This window comes from Syngnathus acus, chromosome 16 (assembly GCF_901709675.1).
Source record: "Syngnathus acus chromosome 16, fSynAcu1.2, whole genome shotgun sequence".
In the NCBI taxonomy this organism is placed as follows: domain Eukaryota; kingdom Metazoa; phylum Chordata; class Actinopteri; order Syngnathiformes; family Syngnathidae; genus Syngnathus; species Syngnathus acus.
In genome coordinates, this window is record NC_051101.1 from 6,500,797 (window position 1) to 6,520,692 (window position 19,896).

At 39.3% G+C, this 19,896-nt stretch overlaps 1 protein-coding gene across 5 annotated transcripts in view; it reads left to right on the forward strand.

Annotated features, from left to right (window-relative positions):
• LOC119136390 (vacuolar protein sorting-associated protein 13B-like) overlaps positions 1–19,896 on the forward strand; it is a 211,690-nt gene that overhangs the window by 65,343 nt on the left and 126,451 nt on the right. For all 5 annotated transcript variants that reach the window (XR_005100730.1, XR_005100731.1, XM_037274793.1 and 2 more), the window contains exons 20-22: positions 13,605–13,714; positions 14,085–14,217; positions 18,827–18,960. Coding sequence is in view for 3 of the 5 variants with exons in the window: in XM_037274793.1 (XP_037130688.1) it covers positions 13,605–13,714; positions 14,085–14,217; positions 18,827–18,960 (377 nt within the window). In the remaining 2 variants the exon portion in view is untranslated. The remainder of the gene's footprint in view (positions 1–13,604; positions 13,715–14,084; positions 14,218–18,826; positions 18,961–19,896) is intronic.

Sequence of the window (19,896 nt, forward strand, 5' to 3'; positions counted from 1 at the left end):
GAAATTCAAATAACCCTTGCAAATACCCTTGCTAACATGATCCACATCTACATTTAACTTTTTATATTTATTCTACTTTGTCATTGTCAGCTCTTTGACCCCCAAACTGGCCTTTTGTCCGTGCACACACACGCATGTGTATTTGTGTGTATGTGTGTTTTTAGGAAGTGTCAATACATATAGATCTATATAATTTTGCCTTTGTCACATTTCCTTTCCCTTTCTCCCTGACCCATGTCTGTGACAAGAGTCCTTTTTGACCTCTGCTATGACTTTGTTACATCACTGCCCCCTTGTGGTTTGATACATCTAATGGGAAACCCTCCACCTATAACCTGGTGACAAACCACCACCCATGGTACAATGACAATGTTGTCAAGTGTTGTATTTTGGGATATGCCTGGTCCATTGTCTCTTTGCTGGTTAACTCATCGTAACTCTAGCTATCGTTTGAATGTTGACAGTTTGTGATGTGAAACATTTATTTGATGGTACTGATGATCTTTTTCCATTTGTTGAGGAAATGTACTTTTTTAAACAATTTATATGTCTCACCTCAATAGGAATTTATGACCTAGATTGCATAATTTCGCAAGATCAAAAGACTAAAAAGAGGGTCTGACATCCCCCCCCTAAAATACCTGAGCAAGTCACTTTTCAAAATATGATGAGTTCAGCCAGGATTCTATATGAATCTCCAAAGTGGTTGTGTGAAATATTTTTGTAAACATATCTAGTCTTGGCTGTGTGTGTGTATGTGTGTGTGTGTGTTTGTGAAGAAAGTTTTGTAAATGTTGTGAGGCAAAAGGAATGTGGCCATTCAGAGGTCTTCTCCTCTCCAAATAAATATTTGGTGATGACAGTATTGAAGATATGTTAAACACAAGCGGGGTCATTTTCTATTCAAATAAACCTCCAGTGTGGTGTTGGTGATGGGGGCACATGTGTGTCCGTATTTCTGTTGTGTTCCGACGAGGGAAGGAACGGCAGAGGCGGAGAGAGAGCTAAACATTGACAGTGAAGCTGACAACTTGACATTACTGTTGCAGTGGATTTTTACCCATTTATTGTGGTGCAAATTATTATTTCTATCAACAACGTGGAGTGATGGTGGGAAGAGGTGTTGATCTGATTTGACAAAGCGGCAACAATTCTAAAGTACAGTGATGGAAAAAGTATTTGCACACTTTGCAAATTCTTACTTTTTCAAAAGTTTGTTTAAAATCCTCAAACTAATATTCATATCAGGAAAAGATAACCCAAGCAAACATAAAATCGAGTGCTAAGTTTAATTTTTCAAAGCTACTTGGCCCTGTGTGGAAAAAAGTCAAACATATCGTTGGGCCATTCTTAGCATCAACAACTGAACTCAAAATTCTATGACATCAAGTTTTCTATAACCAGCAATGAGTCTTTTTTTTTTCAAAACCCAACAGTAAGTCTCTCCTCTGTCTTTATTTTTAATCAACAGTGGTTTTCATGTCGTCATGTCGCAGTTGTTGTTTTTGCCCAGTCTCTTTGTCATTGTTGAGTCATGAACACTGACCTTAACGGAGGCCTGCATTTTCGAAGAAGTTTCACAAGATTACTTTGCAATTGTTTTCCAACACATACGTGTTGTGACTTGATTTAGATGTGCCCCTCCTGTACTACCTATAAATATTAGATTGAACACGATTAAGGTTGGGTGTTGTCCCTAAATTTATGGAATAAATGTGAGCAATCTCCCTTTACCCTGAATCTTAATTAGATGCTATTTCTCATAAAGATTCATCTTCTTCTGTATTGTAAACCTTGTCTCACTTGTGTTACTCATTCATAAATGAATATTTATCGTTTACCATTGTAATGAGATGTGGTCCTCACTTGATTTTATCTGACTATGTCCTCAGATTTTATTTTCATTGAGTGTATTCTTTACAGTAAATATACTGCCGTACTGATTAGCCAAGAGAGAAGGTGGGATTCCACTACAGCATATCAATATGTCTGGCCTTTACGTGCCCCAAGAGGCAAAAGGCACACCACAATAAAAAGGAGAAAGTGATTTTACTGGGACTCCGTTTGACTTAAAAATAATCTCTTTGATTAAATGTGGAAGAACCTAGCATCGAGTAATAGTTAGGAGCCGGTACTTTTCGTGGTTAAAATGTCATCGGCCAACAGTGTCGTGTGCCGCAATGTCAACTTGGTTTTGATTGAAAGTCAAATTTTAACTCTGTCCCTTTAAACTGTGCTTTTGAATTTGTCACACCTCTATAAGCTATTGCTTATACTCAGCAGATATTTCTGAGGTACACTACTCCAAGGAGGTAATCTCTCTCTGGGTCCTCCTCAGTGGTTGACAGAAAAAGATGTAATCAGCCTTAGTAAAGCATATGAGGCGGGTCAGAGACGGGGGAGCCAGAAGCGTCACAGACTTTGTCCGCACTCCTTAAACTTTATGGTGGGCTGGGATGACAGCAAAGCAGAAAGGTCAAAGCTAGGACAGCATCAGTTTTAAGTAAATGTAAAGTTCCATTAAAATAGGAAAATTAAAAACAATGTTTTTCACCTTTTTTTGTGATCAAATTAAACATTTGCATCAAATTCGTTCAATGTTTTAAATCAGTAAAACATGAAATATTCTTTACACTTCTATGAATGAGTGACAGTGGCTGCGTCTCAGTTAGCCGTGAAACCCAATGTCTTCATTGATGTCACAATCGTCATTCTCCTATCAACTCTTGGGTCAATTTGGCATCATGTCAAGCAGATGAAATACTGAAATACGCTGCTGGCCACTCCAGTGAGATGCAAACCAGTGTTTTTTTTTTTTTTTTATCTGAAATTTCACCCGCTTATTTTGGTCTTCATTCTAATTTTGCAGCTGGTCATCTTTCAGTAAAAAATAAATCCCATGTCTGATCACAGTCGAACGATCAGTTGTTTTTTCCTGCTAAAGTATGCATTGTTGGATAGATACTGGTCAGCGCCTTGACGACTGTCATGGTACCTTTAGTATGCCGCTTGAACTCCCCCAAGTTCACTGTTCTTCGTCACTCTGACAAGTCTGCCTGTATGCATGCATGGTTGTGGTTTGCCTCTCCGCGGTTTAGAACAGAAATATACAGCAGAGTGATAATTGGATTTCCCCTGGCCGATTCAAATTACTATAGTAAAATTGAAAACCTAACATAATGATAGGTATTTTTTTGTTTGTTCTGAACAGCAAAAGATCACTCTGTATGATTGATAATGATTTCAAATAAAGTAGAAGTTTTTAACTACCGTATAGCCAACATTTAGATTCCCTGTTAGCAGTCATGCACTGTATATTATGTCTCATGGATCATTGCATCAGCATTCACTGTGAGACTAGATGTCCTGCAAACATGCCGAGGTTTCTTTGGACAGCAGCTCCACTTAACCTTTTCAAAGTGTGAGAAAGGATTTATTGTTTAGCCGCGAGTCTGTCGGTGACATTCTTTTTTCATGACTTATCGGATGGGTCCAAGAAAAATAATCCTGCACCTGAACTAGGTTTATGGGTCTGCCTGACGTCAATCCCCGCATCCACAGCAGTGACTTCACATGTATGTCCATCTGCTATTTGTATTGTTTTTGCTTTTAATGGGTAAAGTAGCTGTGGTGACCGTCAAATGCTTCTTCTTGAGATGAAAGCATGTTTGAGACTTGAATATAAAATGAGATAACGAAAAAGGACATTAAAATGAACTATGATCCTGCCCTGCAGGGAGGAGGACAGAAACTAATGACTGGTCATACAAGGTGGTATGGAACATTAAAAAACATTATGAAGTAATAAATCCACTGTGATCTATACGTTGTCTGAGTTTTAGATCAGCATTGTAAAATGCACAGTTAAGATCTATGTTTTACTGCATTCCTCGTTCTTCTTGTCATGAGCACAAAAGACTGACCTGTGTGCGACATCATGTGGGTCAATTCCATGACTTGGATATTTTGCTGCAGTAAAGCTCGCTATTTTGCAACACTATCTCCTGCTTTATCCAACATTTTCTGGGGCCTGACCTCACTGCAACCAAAACATGAGCTGAACACAATCCTTCAAAGTTAGGTAATGCACCATGGACCCATGTTGATCATCCCCCGGGCTTGAAATCGGGGATCAGTTCATTCTCTCCTGTTGTCTGGTCCTTATTACTTAGCTTCTCTGGAGCTGTTTGAGATGAGTGGCTACACCCAACTAAGGATCTCTATTCCCAAAAGTGGCCTCCAAGATCCTATTAAACCAGTAAGTTGAAGTGAGAATTTCAACACTGAGTAACTTTTCAACTTCAGCAGTGGGAAAATTTCAGCACCAGGGGAAAATTCTAGCAGTGGCCAGATCCGTTACTTGCATACTTCTTTTGTACTCAGATTAGAGATGTGTGATATAGACAAATATTAAAATTCCGACAAAGGCAATTTTAGATCATAATCAGGATGTCTATCCCAATATATTATTTCTTTAAAACTGCATGAAATTGATGGATATTTTTTTTTAGGATCTTGTCTTTTAAGGGCACCATGTAAAAGGAAATCCTATTAAACATTTGATTTTCATTTGGTAACTGTAATTTCATTTTTTTACTATTGTAAACACTTTTTTTTCTTTCGCCAACAATTTTGTCCACAGAAACAAAAAGTACTAAAGGAATAGATGATATTAGTTTGTGGTCAGCTCATATTTAGCTTATCATTGTTTCCCCTCCCTTTGGAGTGAGTGATGCCTGGGCAGAGGGAGGATATGTAGAGAAAGAAGGTTGATCGTCATGTTCCTCCAATGGAACTCTTTTGATGTGGGTTGTTTTTGTTTCTTTGAGGCTCTCTGCTTGGACTCATCCCCTACAGCAGCTGTTCACTTGGTCAAAAGCACAGAGGGTGAGATGTACTGAGCATTCTTTTATGCTATGCACACCGACCAAATTGGATTTTCAGACTGACTTGAATAATAATAATGAGACATCTATTTTATGTTTAAAACGGACACATGCAATAATGGGGATTATGGAGGTCCCAGGATGCAAGTGATATAAACTCAACCTTAAGAAATAAATAAATAGACCTGAGCTGAACTGAAGCTGTTCCGACTGGTCTTCTTGCCATTTGTTTTCTTGAGCTGTGTGCCTTCTGTGTTGACCTTACACTGTTGGTCAGAGTTAGTACTGGCTAAAATATAGAAAGAAAAACACAACATTGAAGCTAGGTCTCAATGGTTTCAACTTTCCTGCTCCTCTAACTTTCCCATTTGGCTTTGTGATTTCAGTTTCTTTCCACCATCTCTCCTTCCATATTTGTCCAACTTGGCTTAGTTGACCCACCTTTCTGACGTTTGGCTACCAGTAAGACAAATGACAACCACCTGTGCCACAAATTTGAACATAACCCTTTGTTTACTTATTTATGTAATTCCATGATTAATAATAGTGACACATTTAGACTCATTTGGGACCGATTGAGTTTTTTTTTTTTATCGAATAAATACCTCACCGCTACGCATGACCTCAGTATAGCAATTAAAGGTCCAGGTGCCTGTTATCACCCTTGTGATGGGCAGCTCCCTACACAACCAAGATAACATGTGCAGCCATAACAGCAAACATGAAAGCTAGTTGCAGAGAGATTGTGTACACTTTACTCCACAGCAAGTTGTTTAATGGGAGGAATGTTGCCACTTCATGTTTCAACCTTATGCCAAACAAATGATTACACGTGAGGAGAAATAAAAAGATACAAGCTCAATCGCCCTTGTTTGTAATACCATCCATACATTGTGAGATGTTGTTATTCTCAGGCCATGACGGATGGACTTTGCTCTTTACTGCTTCAATGCCTTAACTTTTCCTATTTTACAGCACTCTTATTCACTTTTTTCTCCCTCTCGCGCTCTCTCTCTCTTTCTCACTCAACCACTCTTTCCTCCCTTTCCTCACTAGTCCCCATGCCTCGGGCGGTTGTCTTCATTAACCCGGATTGTAATTATTTTTGTTTTAGTCTCGTATTGCTGACATCTCAGCTCAGGGGCTCCTCAATCAGGATTAACCCAAACCACAAGAAATCACACTTCACAGTCTTTTACAGCAGCCCCTGTTGCCGGCAATTTCAGTCAAATTAAAGGTTTATTTTATTTAGCTGTTTCTCCCCTCGACTCCCCCCACTCAAACCCTCCTCTACGAGAAAACAAACTCAATTGCTTAGCTTTCAATTTGCTGGTTGCCAGTGGCTGTCCTACGCTCTCTCTTGGTCTAAACAAAGTGGTCCTCTGTGCAGAGTTTTAATAGCAACACCAAGTTAGCACAGGTGGTAGTGGTATGACGGCCTGCTAGGAGAGAAAATTCAGTTTGGCTTTCTTGGTATGCTTTTATATCATTTAGTTGTTTGCAAGGCTTTCTTCACTGGCCAATGAAAGCACATACACATGTGGACAAAAGTTTTGGTACTCTTCTGTAAATAAAAACCTAGTGGCCACAAAAATGACTTTAATATGACAAAAGTAATAATGTATGAACATGTAATGAGATTTTTACCTATAAAACTCATGTGCTGCTTTTTGATTGTTGTTCATCATAATTATTTCACTAATAAATTCAATATTTTTTTTATTAAATTTTTTTATTGTACTTCTGATAAAAACAAAGATTAAACAATATTCTAAAATCCATGTTTGCCGTATGTAGAGCCCAACACTGTTCAAGCTGGTATTATTTCTCTGTTTTGTGGTTCTTCATCTCATCTTCCCACCCCAGGGCCATCTACTCTCAACACAGTAGTAATAAACTCACAACACCGAGTCAAGGATGTGTGTGTGTGTTTGTGCGCGCTGGTGCATGTGTGTGTGCGCGCGCGCATCGGCAGCAGTAGTCATAGACCAAGCAGTAGTTGTAAAACTTCATCACTTTGAGTAGTCCTTCGGGGGTCCTGGACTCCTCTCGCCGTGTGTGGTTTGACCTGCTTTGGCCCTCCAGGCCTCACATGCCCACTTAGATAAACAGGCAGTAAACACCGGCAGTTCAAGCACCACTCTCTTCTGCTCACAGCATATACAAGCTCGGGAGATGAAAGGACGGGTTGCCGACACTATTACCTTCTTCTAACCTCTGTCTCATAATTAAGAGTCCTGCCACCATGATCATGAAGCTTCTAATAATAATAAAATATCCAACCCGGATCACTGACTTGCAGCTTGCATGTGCTCTCGCTCTCCTATAAAGCCCCCCCCAGTCAGCCCCTGTACAAAACAACTCAAATGTGCCAAGCCAGCATGTCTTAATATGGGTTGTATAAGGTAGTGATTTTGCTTTACGTTGGAAACACATAGTACTCTTAACACAGGCCTCAGACTGGCTGAAGCTTGGGGAGGTTTTTATTTGCTTATCATGCTCTTGCTCTTATCCCAAAACAAGCTTGAATTAGTGTGTGCAGTCAGGGCCTCATTGTAAGCCTAATATTATGTTTTCTGATATCACACCCCGATTTATGTGAGGTCATGGTTGAAGATTGAATGTTTGGGTCTTGTTTTTTCTCATTGAGTGTATAGGCTCGGCTAACGTTGCCACAATATAAGGCTAACGTTGATCACTTGAGTCAGTTTTTTGGGTTCATTTTTGCATTAGTGGCAGATCATTCCACTTGTGTGCACTTCAGTCATTGCACTTGTGTGTGCGCCATCCCTAAGCAGAGACAGTGAAAGTGCCATCATTTTTTTAAAATATTGTCACAATAAAATATAGCATGTTTCAACTTAATACATTCACATTTTATTGGTTAGTGCTATTACTCTTTCCAAATTCTTGCGTAACTGGCTATATTGTATCCTTTAGGGGGGACCCAGTCATAAATTGCTGTCTCAGATTTTCTTCGAGCAGAACACTCATCAAAGTTAAAACTGACAGAAACGACTTTCGTTTTGATGCACTGTCGACACAATCATACATGACAATCTTGACATTCCTGTGTGATTTCATTGTGAGAAGTTGTACTTGTGGCCTGTTGTGGTATCTGTTAGAAAAACAGTTAATTAATCAGTTAGTCAAATTAATGGAAAATGGCATTTATTATTGGAACCTGATTTTGCTTATGGTTTTTCTATATGTACCGCATGCATTGAGGAATGTGCAGTCAAATACATTGTGGTAGTCTGCCAATATTTTATAGAGTTTGTAAGTTTTGCATCAAGATAAATGTTGAACTCTTCAATGTGTATGAACATAGCTATGTTCAAAAATTTAGGTCATTATAAAATACACAGAAGGAGGCCCAGTTAATGACAGACATTAGAGTTAAACTACCCCCTCACCCTTCATGATAAACTGAAAGTACTGAGCTTGAACTGTAGTAAAAGCCCATGAGCCGGCTGAAGGATAGCTGCGATAAGGACTTTTCAAGGTAACTATGCAAAATTCTGTCTATCTGTCGGAATTCAGCAGCAGAAGCAGAAGTCTGTTTATTTTAATAAGCTCAGAAGTCTCTCCTCCGTTTGCCTTATGTTACCCTGGAGCTCATTTTTAGTTCACACAGTGCACTCTATATCCATGATGGATATAGTAATGATACATTAATGCAATCAGGCCCTTGTCTGTTTTGTCTCTCATTAAGAAGGCTAGCTATCTTGCTGACAAGAGCCAGGTCATGACTTTAATTTTACATTAGAATGACATGAAATGAGAAAGACAAAACTATTATTTTTTGGGTCATGGTGAGGAAAAAGTGCCTTAAGGATACAGGAGGAGATAACAGTTGGGTAAATCCAAATCCTTGCAGCATGTTTCATTCGGGGCACAGGAAGGAGCTGCATTCTGTTTGGCTATTTTTCAGAGTCATTGTTAATTTATGAAGTCTAGGAGTTGGCGATAAAAGGGGATATGTTATAACTGTGTAGCTTCTTATCAACATCGGCCAAGCTGCTGTCCTGCCTCACTGCTAGTCCACAGTTCATGTAAAAAGAATTTTCCCCACATGCATCTTATATAGTATTGCATGAGATTACCTTTTAAATAATTTTAGAGTTTATGGAAAAATACTTAACTGTTTTGTATGTATGCATACTCTTTTTAGATATTTTTTGTTTTGTTGTTGTTGATTTCCTTTTAGTGTTCTTAAGGTAATCATATTGCATTGCTTAATCTCACATTTTGAAAATATTTGCTACTTAGGCCAGCACATACTTTTTGGGATTTTCTAGTTGATAGTTTTTCCATCTGTGATTCCTTATTTCGCTGATAAGAGTGGCTTGATGAGAGCCACTCGAAAAAGTTGTTCACACGCACAGTCATACACATGCTCATGCAGAGATAATGCATTAAACTGTACTACTGCATTATCTCGTCTAGCTGTATGTAATGTACCCAGTTCAATTTACATGACATAGGATGTACTGATTATAGTACTAATGCCATAAATCATACAGATACAGGCCCATTTACTTTCCAATATTCTCAGTTTTAGATAGTCCATCTGTTTATTTTCACTATCTTAGCCTTTGTGTCTTTTTCACTATCGCAATGTATGTCTCTCCTTTATGTCATCAATTTTGTATTTTTTTTCCCACGTTGACACTGTCTCTGGCTGAAGCACATATCCAGTACCTCTCTCTAATTATCATTAATCATTAATCATTGCCCCAACTACGCGCACACACATAAAACCACTGTTTGGCCTTTTTGTTTGCCAGGTGTCTGTTTCCAGTCAACCAGCCTGTGTGGCTCCTTCGGCAGCATTGCCCTCAGGTTGCAGCCCCACGTGGAAACAGCAAACAATGATTTTGAGGAAGAGTTAGTTTACATAGGCAGTATTTCGCTCACTTTTTTGGCTCTGTTAGTCAATGAAAATAGAAACACTCCCATAGCTTGACAAAGATGCATGTACATATTTTTATTTGAAATTTGAACATACTGTTCCTTACAACCAACCACCCACCCACCCACACACAGCTGAGTCATTTTTGCACAGTGCCAGCAGCTCCTGGTCTGTCACGAGCATACATGCACATAAACACACACACATACATTTATAGTTACCGACACTCACAGCGACTCCCAAACCAGTAGAACACCTGTCGAACGGCATGGCTCACTCCAGGACACCTTCAAGTTATGAGCTCATCGGAAAAGCAATTAAAGGCAGCATAGGCCCTGCACGCTTGCGTAATGTTTTGTTTTGCTACTTGGCTTCGAAATTAACTAAACCTGTCAGAAGTCATCTGGCTGACGTGAGCTGGGCTATATTTATTTATTTTCAGTTGGAGAAGCTGGACACATAGTTCCAGCACTGCCTCATGTCCAATAATGAACCAATTCTGAGGGGGCGATTAGCTGGCTTTACTCCCACCCTCTACTTGATGGGGGCGGGAGGCGGGCATGTCTTTTTTTGCCTGTCTAAAATTCTGATGGTTGGGTCATGGCCCTGTAGTTTGGAGGTTGTGCCCTTTTTAAGGTTGGGCCCTCTTTAACTCGCCACTTGAGGAACATTATGCTGTACACAGACTTTGCATTGTAACATAATATATGGTGATAAATACATAAAGAGAGGATATGACTTCAGAGGGATGATATGAAAGAAGTATTTGAGGAGTCAAGAAAAAAAAAAAGACATCAGAATATGGATAACATTTGTTCTAGAGATTTTAGAGGCCTTGCCTTAGTCCGTCCGGTCTCATGAGTCGACATGGACGCAGCCTGGGAGCAGCCTGATGTCAGAGAGCTGTAAAACAACACCAGCAGCCTCACACTCTCTTTTAAGTCTACTGGTCTTAAGCCTTTGGAGAAAAAAAAAAAATCACCTTTGACATTAATAGGTCCATTGTGGGTGAGTCAAGGTAAGTGTGTCCTCATATGTCGGCACATTCACGGCGCAGTTCACGAGTGTTTTCTCCAAGAATAATTTATGAAGTAAGAAAAACACATCTGTTATCATTGTCGTCACTTGCGGTAATTACCCATGTGCCGCCTTTTTAGAGCAGAGAAAACAACAGTTAGCGTGCTGCTGAGGTTGCCCCCCTAAGCATGTCAGGCTTTTTCACGATGCTGCCTGCTTCAAAGCGACTGTTGTGCCAACAATATGATTGAACAAGAACACAGTTGTGTTAATAGCCCGGGCCTTCAAAGATCCAAAAATCAGGTCAACACGTTGTGTCTCTGTGTTACTCTGAGATTACTACGGAAATTTTTCACTCTTGAAGAAAAAGACCATGACAATAAACATGTGTGGCCATATTTTCAATTTGTAAAACATACTGTATTTAGGGTGTTTTATTTATTTTATTTGTTTCCAAATGTGGACCAGTAACACCCCGTCCATTTTGGAGTACAATCAGTCTTCACTGAAACACACTCAGCCAATTTTGTGCCACTTTATACAACCTGGCAATCAAATGTCTTCCAAGTACAACTCTTTGAATTACAACTGTTGTAAAAGTGATGGGGAAATCCAATGGACTCAAAATATATCTTTGTTGTATAAGAGCATTTGTGACTTCTTTTCTGTATCGGAAAGCAGTTTTAGACTTGTAGTGTAAAATCAGTGGAGATCCTCCTTATTTCCTGACAGTGAAATACAGTTGCAAGGAAAAGAAAAGTGTGGATCCTTTGGGAATTGTTGGAATTGGAACAATCTGTTGGATGTTCCATAGCATATGGCAAACAATTGTGTGGACAAATGTTGTTTGGAAAGACCACACAATGCTATGTGTGGCAAAAAAAATAAATAAAAATAACTCGCAACACATCACCATCAAAACTCATTCCAACTTAAGTACGATGGAAGGGGCATCAGTGTTTGTTATTGCTTTGCTACCTCAGGGACTGGACCCATTGCTGGTGACAGGAAAAATGAATTTTCAAGTTTGACTTAAGACCTTATGTCTGCTAATGGAAACTGAAGGATGATACATGGGGACAACGACCCAAAGGGCTGAAGCAATGCAAAAACTGAATGGCTTCAACAGAAAAAGTACATTTTTCTGGAGTGTTTCAGAGTCCTGGCCTCATCCCGATTCAGATGCTGTGGCATGACCTCAAGAGAGTGATTTATACGACTAATGTTTGCTGAACTGAAAAGGAGGATTTTTTTTCTGTCTTTCTTTTTTTTTTAGATTGAGACTATTTCCAAACTGTTTTGTTGCACTTTTACAATTACATGAAGATAACATTTATTACCTACATTATTTATACATTTCTGTGGGTTTACATACTTTACTCTGTTTTTGTGTTGGTGTCTTGACAGCAGATAAGCTTCTTTGGTTGGGATACTTGGATTCAATTACACATGATGCATATTTTCTGTGCTTATTTATCTCTGTAATAATAAATCAGATAGGTTGCTGGTGATAAAGTTGACTTGTGGTGTGACTCACGAATATGTTTTATCCCGTACAGTTTTCACCCAAACCCTATATTTAAAGTCAATTTACAAAATACATCTTCACTATGTAGCTCATTCACTCCCTTCTGGGTTCTTTCTTGCTCACGCTGTTCTGCTCTATGATGGAACTCGTAGAAGTTGGCTTCCAGCACTGCACCTAAAGCCAAGTCCTATTAGGCAGCCACATTGTGGTAAAGGAGTTCAAGCCACAGGGTTGAGATTATGATTCCTATTTAGGAAAAGGCGAGAGTGGATGCATGGTGACAAAAGAAGACTGAAGGTGGAAAAAGTAGTGCAAAATGGAGGATGACAGCGATCTGGACGATGAAGTGAGAGATTGTAATGGTAATGTGGTGTGGAGGTTGTGGTACAAGGGAAGGAGGGGTGGAAGATGGATGGGAAAACACAAGGGCGGGTTATGGAATAGATTTGAATTAGGGAGAGATGCCAGAAAAGCTGTTGTTGAGGACACAAGATATTTGGGAGGTGCGAAAGGAAACATTACGGCGGAACTGATGGAAATTAAACGATGTCAGTCAAAAGATAGATGAAACAGTAAAGGAAGGATCCTAAGTTTGACTTGATGAAAGTGTTTGTCCTTTTTTGTCATTAAGTACACCAGAAACACAAATTTGATGCACGCACGCACCCACGCACGCACGCACGCACACGCACACACACACACATATGCACTCACTGATTTCCCCTTTGCCTTGGGGCCTGAAACAGCAGATTGGGGTCTTGTCCAAAGTACCATTAAACTTCTTGAAAGTCCTGCTGCTAGAGCTAAAACATCCTCCTGTCGTCATGCTGGGACATTCCACGGCACGCCAGAGATCCCGCACTAATCCTGCCGGCATGGGAATCATTATTGATAGGATCCTAACGCATTACCTCAGGGCTCGCTTATTGTTGGTAAAGATTATTATTTAAGAGTAAACCAAAACACGGCCAAAGTCTCAAGTTTCATAGAAATTTATCAGAAGAAAATGTTATTATTGGCTTAGAGTGCTACCTCTTTGAACAGTGCATTTGGAGGAAAAATAGTGCCTGCTGCTCTCCAACTAACAGCTTTATACACTCAAGATATTTAGGTCACACTGAGTACTGTGAGAGTAGAACAAGAAAGATGCAACACGATTGATATTCTTTGTATGGTAATCAAATTGTTCAGTCTCACTTGAGCAATTTTGTGAATTACACTTTTGCAATTCATTTTCTTTGGCCTCTCGTGCGTCCAGGTGCAGTTTTGCTGGCTAGTGTCCAAGGTATATCTATCAACGTGGACCCAATCATCTGCACATGGTTGCTGCATCAGCCTCACAGAGGGAACAGCAGGCAACAACAACAGGTGTGAGATGCTTCTTTTAGTTATGTTAGCGTTCAAACATCTTTTCCGTCTTCATTTGTGTTGATAAAATATAGCAACTATTGTGCTGTTGCACTCCCTCTGGTGTGAGTGAACGTGATACAGGAGTCCTTATGATAAATCACCCAATGTCTGGGGTGAGCGGCAACCATCATTATTTTGCCATGGTTGGGTCCTCATCCAAGTCGAACCTGACCCTGACAAGACCAATACAATAAAATTTTCTTAATAGGTATCTTGTATGTACAGTTCGTTATAATTCAAGTTAGACAGCCATTCGGCAACTTTCTGGAAATTTGAGATTGGAGCTAAACCAATCTATTGCTATAATCCAATCTATAATCTATTGCAGAATCCAGGTCCAGTTCCCTTGGCAAAGCGAAGAGAGGATGAGGTATCGGTTGCCAGCACACCATTGGTCAAGCAGCCCTCCAATCAAGCTTCTGATTATGAAAGCAGCCCTGTCAAAACCAAGACTGTCACAGGTAAATTTACAGTACTACCGTAATTTCCGGACTATGAGGCACAAGATGTGAACTGGTGCAGTTTATCTATGGATTTTTCATGATTTTTATGTCATTGTGAAAGGATTTTTTATTTTGGTAATACTGTTAATAGAATTTAGGACATTTCATTTAAAACACCTGCGTTTTACAGTCTGGTATGTCTTATATATGAACAAAACAGGATTTGCCCCTAATTTTAGCTAGTGCAGTTTATATTCTGGTGCATTTTATAGTCCAGAAATTACGGTAATCATCAAACGTATCCCACTGGCAGACCCTCTTTGATCAGAGGTATTACCACATTTCAAACATACTTATCATATTAACCATAACATTACATGAAATGTAAACATTTTTTGGTGTAGCAGCAGAATGCGTCCGTATTAAATGAAAGCGATGGTGAAAAAAGTGGCATATTTTTCAGGCCCTGTTTTGTATTTGTGCTATCTTTAGAAAACAGGCTACATTTGTGTTCTTGGGATTCCTCAGACTACCTTTGAAATAAATCAAAAATTACACAGATGGCTAATTGTGTTTGGAATGAACATAATAAATCAGGGGAAAAAAATTCAATGTCTCGCAACTGCATTTGTAGTGGATATTTACCTTGCTTCCATCTGGCCATGTAAAGAGCGTACAATGCTGTTATGGTAGCATCGCTACATTGTAATCAAGGGGACTTTTCTCCAGGCTTTTAGTGGGTGCCTGTTAATGTGCAAGCAAATGTACCTAGACGCACACATCCCGCTCATTGCAGATCATTTCCCGAGAAAGCGCTAAGGGCAAGGTGATATCATCCTGTAGTGTTGTTGCTGCCCAGCTCAAATCTCAGAAGCAATAATCTCTGCATTTGGCAAGAAAATATGTTACTCTGTTTTTCTTCCCCTCAGGTTTTAGTGGCTGCATGTTAAATATACATGGAGATGTTAAAAATAGCACTGATTTGTAGAACAAGCATTGCTGAATGGAATTGAATGGCTTTGTATATAGAATAGTGTGTTTTCATGTTATGGCATCACCCTCATACCTTAGTGACCCTGGCTTTTTTGTTTACTATTTTATCAAAATGTTTGTTTGTTTTTTTAACTATGGTGTGTGTTGTGATTGTTTGTTGCTGGAGTTTGAAATCAATATACGTCTGCCCGGACAATTACTTAAAGTGGTTCACATAAAAGTAACCTCTAAGTAGTTTTTTATCTCTCTCGAATGAATGTTCTTTTGGGAAGGAGAATCATGTTCCAAGTCCCAACCTTCTCATTGTTCGCTAACATCTACCAGAGAAATGAGCTCACTGGCCTTGCTTTTCAATCCTTCAATTAGCCATTGGCGCCCTAAGAGAATTCTGCTTTGCTGAGAAACCTATCCTCCAATCTGGCTCCGCTTCCCAAAGTTTGGAACGAGAAGTGCTGCCTTTGTTCCTGTCTGCTAGTGGTCTGGATGATGGGATTATGTGTAATTTTCTTGTTTACTGGGAGTACGAGAAAACGATAGAGTGAAATGGAAACATTTGTATTGTTTGTGCCATTAATCTATAAGGTTGTCAAAAAATATAGTTTGGTGGTCAGAGCCGCGCTCGTCAGAAAACCTTTTGGTAATCTCAGCTATGTAAGCATAATAATTTTCAACTGGGAACAGGAAAGTTCCTGGGTAAGAGACATTCGGTATAGACCTCACTTGCTATGTATTTGGTATAAATAAACAAAAAGAGCTGAGAGATGCATTTATGTACAGTTCACATAAATGATGGAGGGAACAGACGGGAAGACATATGCAGGCAGAATTTCGCAGTGTTCATAATCTCTTAGTAGCCTGATGGAAGTCTGGCGGGTTTTTATTGGCTGCTGTGTGCTTTTCAGAATGGGATAATATTTTCATTGTGGAGTTTATATATTTAAACTTTTTTTTCTTGTACAGCTAATAATTTATCAAGGTAAGGATGGTTGACTTGGCAAAGAAAACAAGACAAATTATAAATAATGAGATATGAGGCCCCTTCCCGAGAATACTGGTTATAGTCTCAGAGGGACTCTTACTGCTAAATTTGAAGGTATTTGGATGCCTCATACTGATTAGCCCATTCAAACAAGAGGGACTACATTTTCCTTTGTGTTTCCTTTTTGTGCTTTTATGAATGATAAGGGTATTAGTTCTTGTGGATCTTGGCTAGATGCTTCTAGGTCAAAGTGAAATGAACAGAAAGGGAAGTTGGAATTGTGAGAATAGGAGGAGATACCGTGATTCGAAACTGGACTCACTCAATGTCAGGGACACCTCAAGTCAGGTCAAGTCAAGTTTATAACCCTTAATCGCAGGGTTTTGCTGTCGTAAGTCCTTTTTAACATTTATATTCTGACCCGGCAACACATGCCAGAGGGACCCGATTGTTTCGTTCTTTTCTCCGTTCTTTCACTTACCTTAGATGACTTCATAACAATCTACTCATTCTTGGCCCCACTTTTAGCAAGGGGAAGCGATACTTGATCCGGAATCTAACAGGTATAATAATAACTGACTGAAGACCGACCACAGCTTCAAGAGCCAGCCCGGTTGTGGTAGTAAGAGCCACATGCAATATCGTAACAATCGTAAACCATCTCATGACATCATGTACATTCCATTCGAATCCCGTCCGCCGGACTACAATCACATGTTCATGTCCACTCCGATTGTGCTCTATACAGATGGTCAGATATATATTTAAATAAACAACTTGCATCTAAGTCAAATAGGCAGGAATTCTTTTTAGAGAATGCATTTTGCTGCCTTTTCTGTGCAACACTTCCCTTCACTAGAACCCTTTTATAATGCGTAACATGCCAGAGGACGTAGTGAAGAAGTGTGAAAAAATGGAGGGAATGAACTACATTTGTTACCTCATTAATGTGTGCCCATTTGTTTGTTCTTTGATTGCGCTATACCTTAGACTTGTTCTAGTCTTACATACCGATCATATGAGGCAGTGAGAGCCTGGGAATACATATGTTTGTAAATCCAATGTCTGCTGTAAAACCAACACCTTTTTATATTGGCACAGAGAACCTGCCAGCTGCCGTCAATCATGAACTTTTCCCTGGAACTTTAGAAGCTGTGGTTTCATTGGGACATTTGTTTTTTCTTTCACCACCTTTGCAGTAAAAATCTAAGAAGATATACATGTTATTCTTTTTACCATGTCTGCACACTTTCTTGTTCCAGAAAACTAAATAGGAATTAATAATGGTGCATTCTTACCTTAAGAAATATCCTGGAAAAAATGACCCACTTCGTCAGATATAATTTCAGAAAAAAATTTAAACTACGATACGAAATATGAATATTATACGAATACTAATAGAAAAACAAAATTCTAAAGCATTCTACATACTACAGATACCTTTATTTTGGCCGTAGTGTGTCTGTATATTGACATCCAACTTGGAGCCATGCAGTACACGTTATACACACATCACAAGTTGCAGGACTATTCTTCAGTGTCCAAGTGATTCACATATGTTGATCCATGTGGCCATATTATTGATGCATAGATGAGTGGTATCTGAGGAGGATTGAGTTTCTGTGACATCACCAAAGTTTCATGACAAATGTGGGATAGAGCTGCCGAGCAAGGCGGGTCTAAATCATGGAATATGTCTAAATTTGTCTTCTGAGAAAACTCTTGTTAATCTCTGACACCATGATGGCTTTAACAGGCACAGACGTCAGGCTAATCTGGTAGAAAGTGGATTCTGCCTGTCTACTGTACGTTCCTCTCAAGGGCTCTGTTTCTGCCTCTGTACTTAACCTTTCTCATCCCTCGTTTTGCTTCTCACATTTTTCCCACAGTGACTGTGCCTTAAACGCTTCTGGTGTGTTCTAAGATTCATTCAATCTGTGAAATATGAGGGCTTATTGCTGCTGTTCAGAATGAGTGTCTGCACAATCTGCTTTTGTCTGGACCACAGCAGGCATACCAGGATGTGTCATGTCTAGCTATTACTGTCTTGTGCATCTGTGTGTATAATATACGTGTGTGCACATTCTCAGTCGAAGAAAACCCAATATTGTCCAGCTAAATTGATCTTTATTTGAAGATCATTAACAGCACCCATCCAGTCATTCTATAGACTGTGATCTCAAAATATGATCATGATCCACTCAATTTCAATTTGTAATTATTTGTCCCTGTGTCCAAATGATCATCATCATAAAACATGTTTACTGTACAATTTATATTTTATATGATACTTTGTTGTCACCCAAATAATAGTATATTTATATCGTTTATAAATAGTGTGAAATTGCTGGGAAACTGGAGCCCATTCCAAGCTCAAAAATCAGACAAAACCCAAATAATAGTATACTTATATAGTTTATGAATGGTGTGAAATTTCTGGGAAGCTGGAGTCCATTTCAAGCTCAAAGCAGAGAATTGATGAAGGGATATTTATTTTCCCTACACAGGGACTTTAATACAGTTTATTGATACAAAATAGTTGAAGCCGACACTTAGGTCAATATTTGTTGCTATTAAAAACTTTGCTGAAAAAGTAATAACTCAAGCAGTTTTTTTGAGTCTTGTGTAATTTGTCATTTCCCAACTGTGCTCCAGAATCCCGTCCGCTTTCCGTTCCCATGAAAGTGATGCCCGACACCACAGCAGTCGAGTCATTGGCAACGTCAGAGGAACGGATGAAGCAGCTCATTGGCCATGCCTGGGATGCTGTTAAACGTCTTACTCTACAGGTAACAAAGCAAACCTCTTTTCCTGTTAATGTTAATGTAAGATGCATGTAAACAACCAGTAATGCAAATCCAATCGGATTCTTTAATTTCATTTAATTTTCATTGCTGGGACCACACAAACCGATGTATGTCAAACATGAAAGAGAGCATGACGTGTGCGAATCGAGGGGGGGGCTCCTTGAACCCAGATCTCATGTCAGGCCATTAAGCTGTTTACAGTACTTCCTCAAAAGTTAACTCAACCTTCTAATAGTTTGCCGAGCCCGTCATTGCCTCCACTTTCCTCTGTCCCCTTTGGCTGTGCAACTAGGACCACACCGAGCACTACAGCAGTAATTAGTAAACAGCCTGCCCTGTTGACACGGAGGTAGGACTGAACCAAACCGACAACCTGACAGCTGGTACCCCCACGCCTTGGATATCTCAAAACTGAGAGCATTCAATTGATTTTAGTGCCATGTAAACAGAATACCTATTGTATCACGCACGCTACATCTGCACATGTGCACGTTGGAATCCATTTCTTGCATCTTTTACAGATGAAGTTTGTGCTAAAAATAGCGAACGTTACAAGAAGAACATGTTGGCATTTAAATGCCTAATTTTCTACGGTTTCTGAGAACATTTAATTCTTATTAAAAGTAAAGACAGTTGACAAATGTCCATTGAATCCAATTCAGTTCAATAGGTTTGATCAACAAAAACAAACAGAATAGTGCAATTGTAGGGAGTAAAATATTTAAGTGGCATTTTGTCAGGATAAACCAAAAAAGTGAGTCTTAGGGCAACAATATACATGACAAAAAATTAACTTTAACTTCAATAAGGTTTTAAAAATTCAACCGCGTTTTTTGCACAACTAGGAAAGAAAACCCCAATGATGCAATACAGAAAGAGAATTACTCAAATGACCATCACAAATTACAGCAGTTGGCC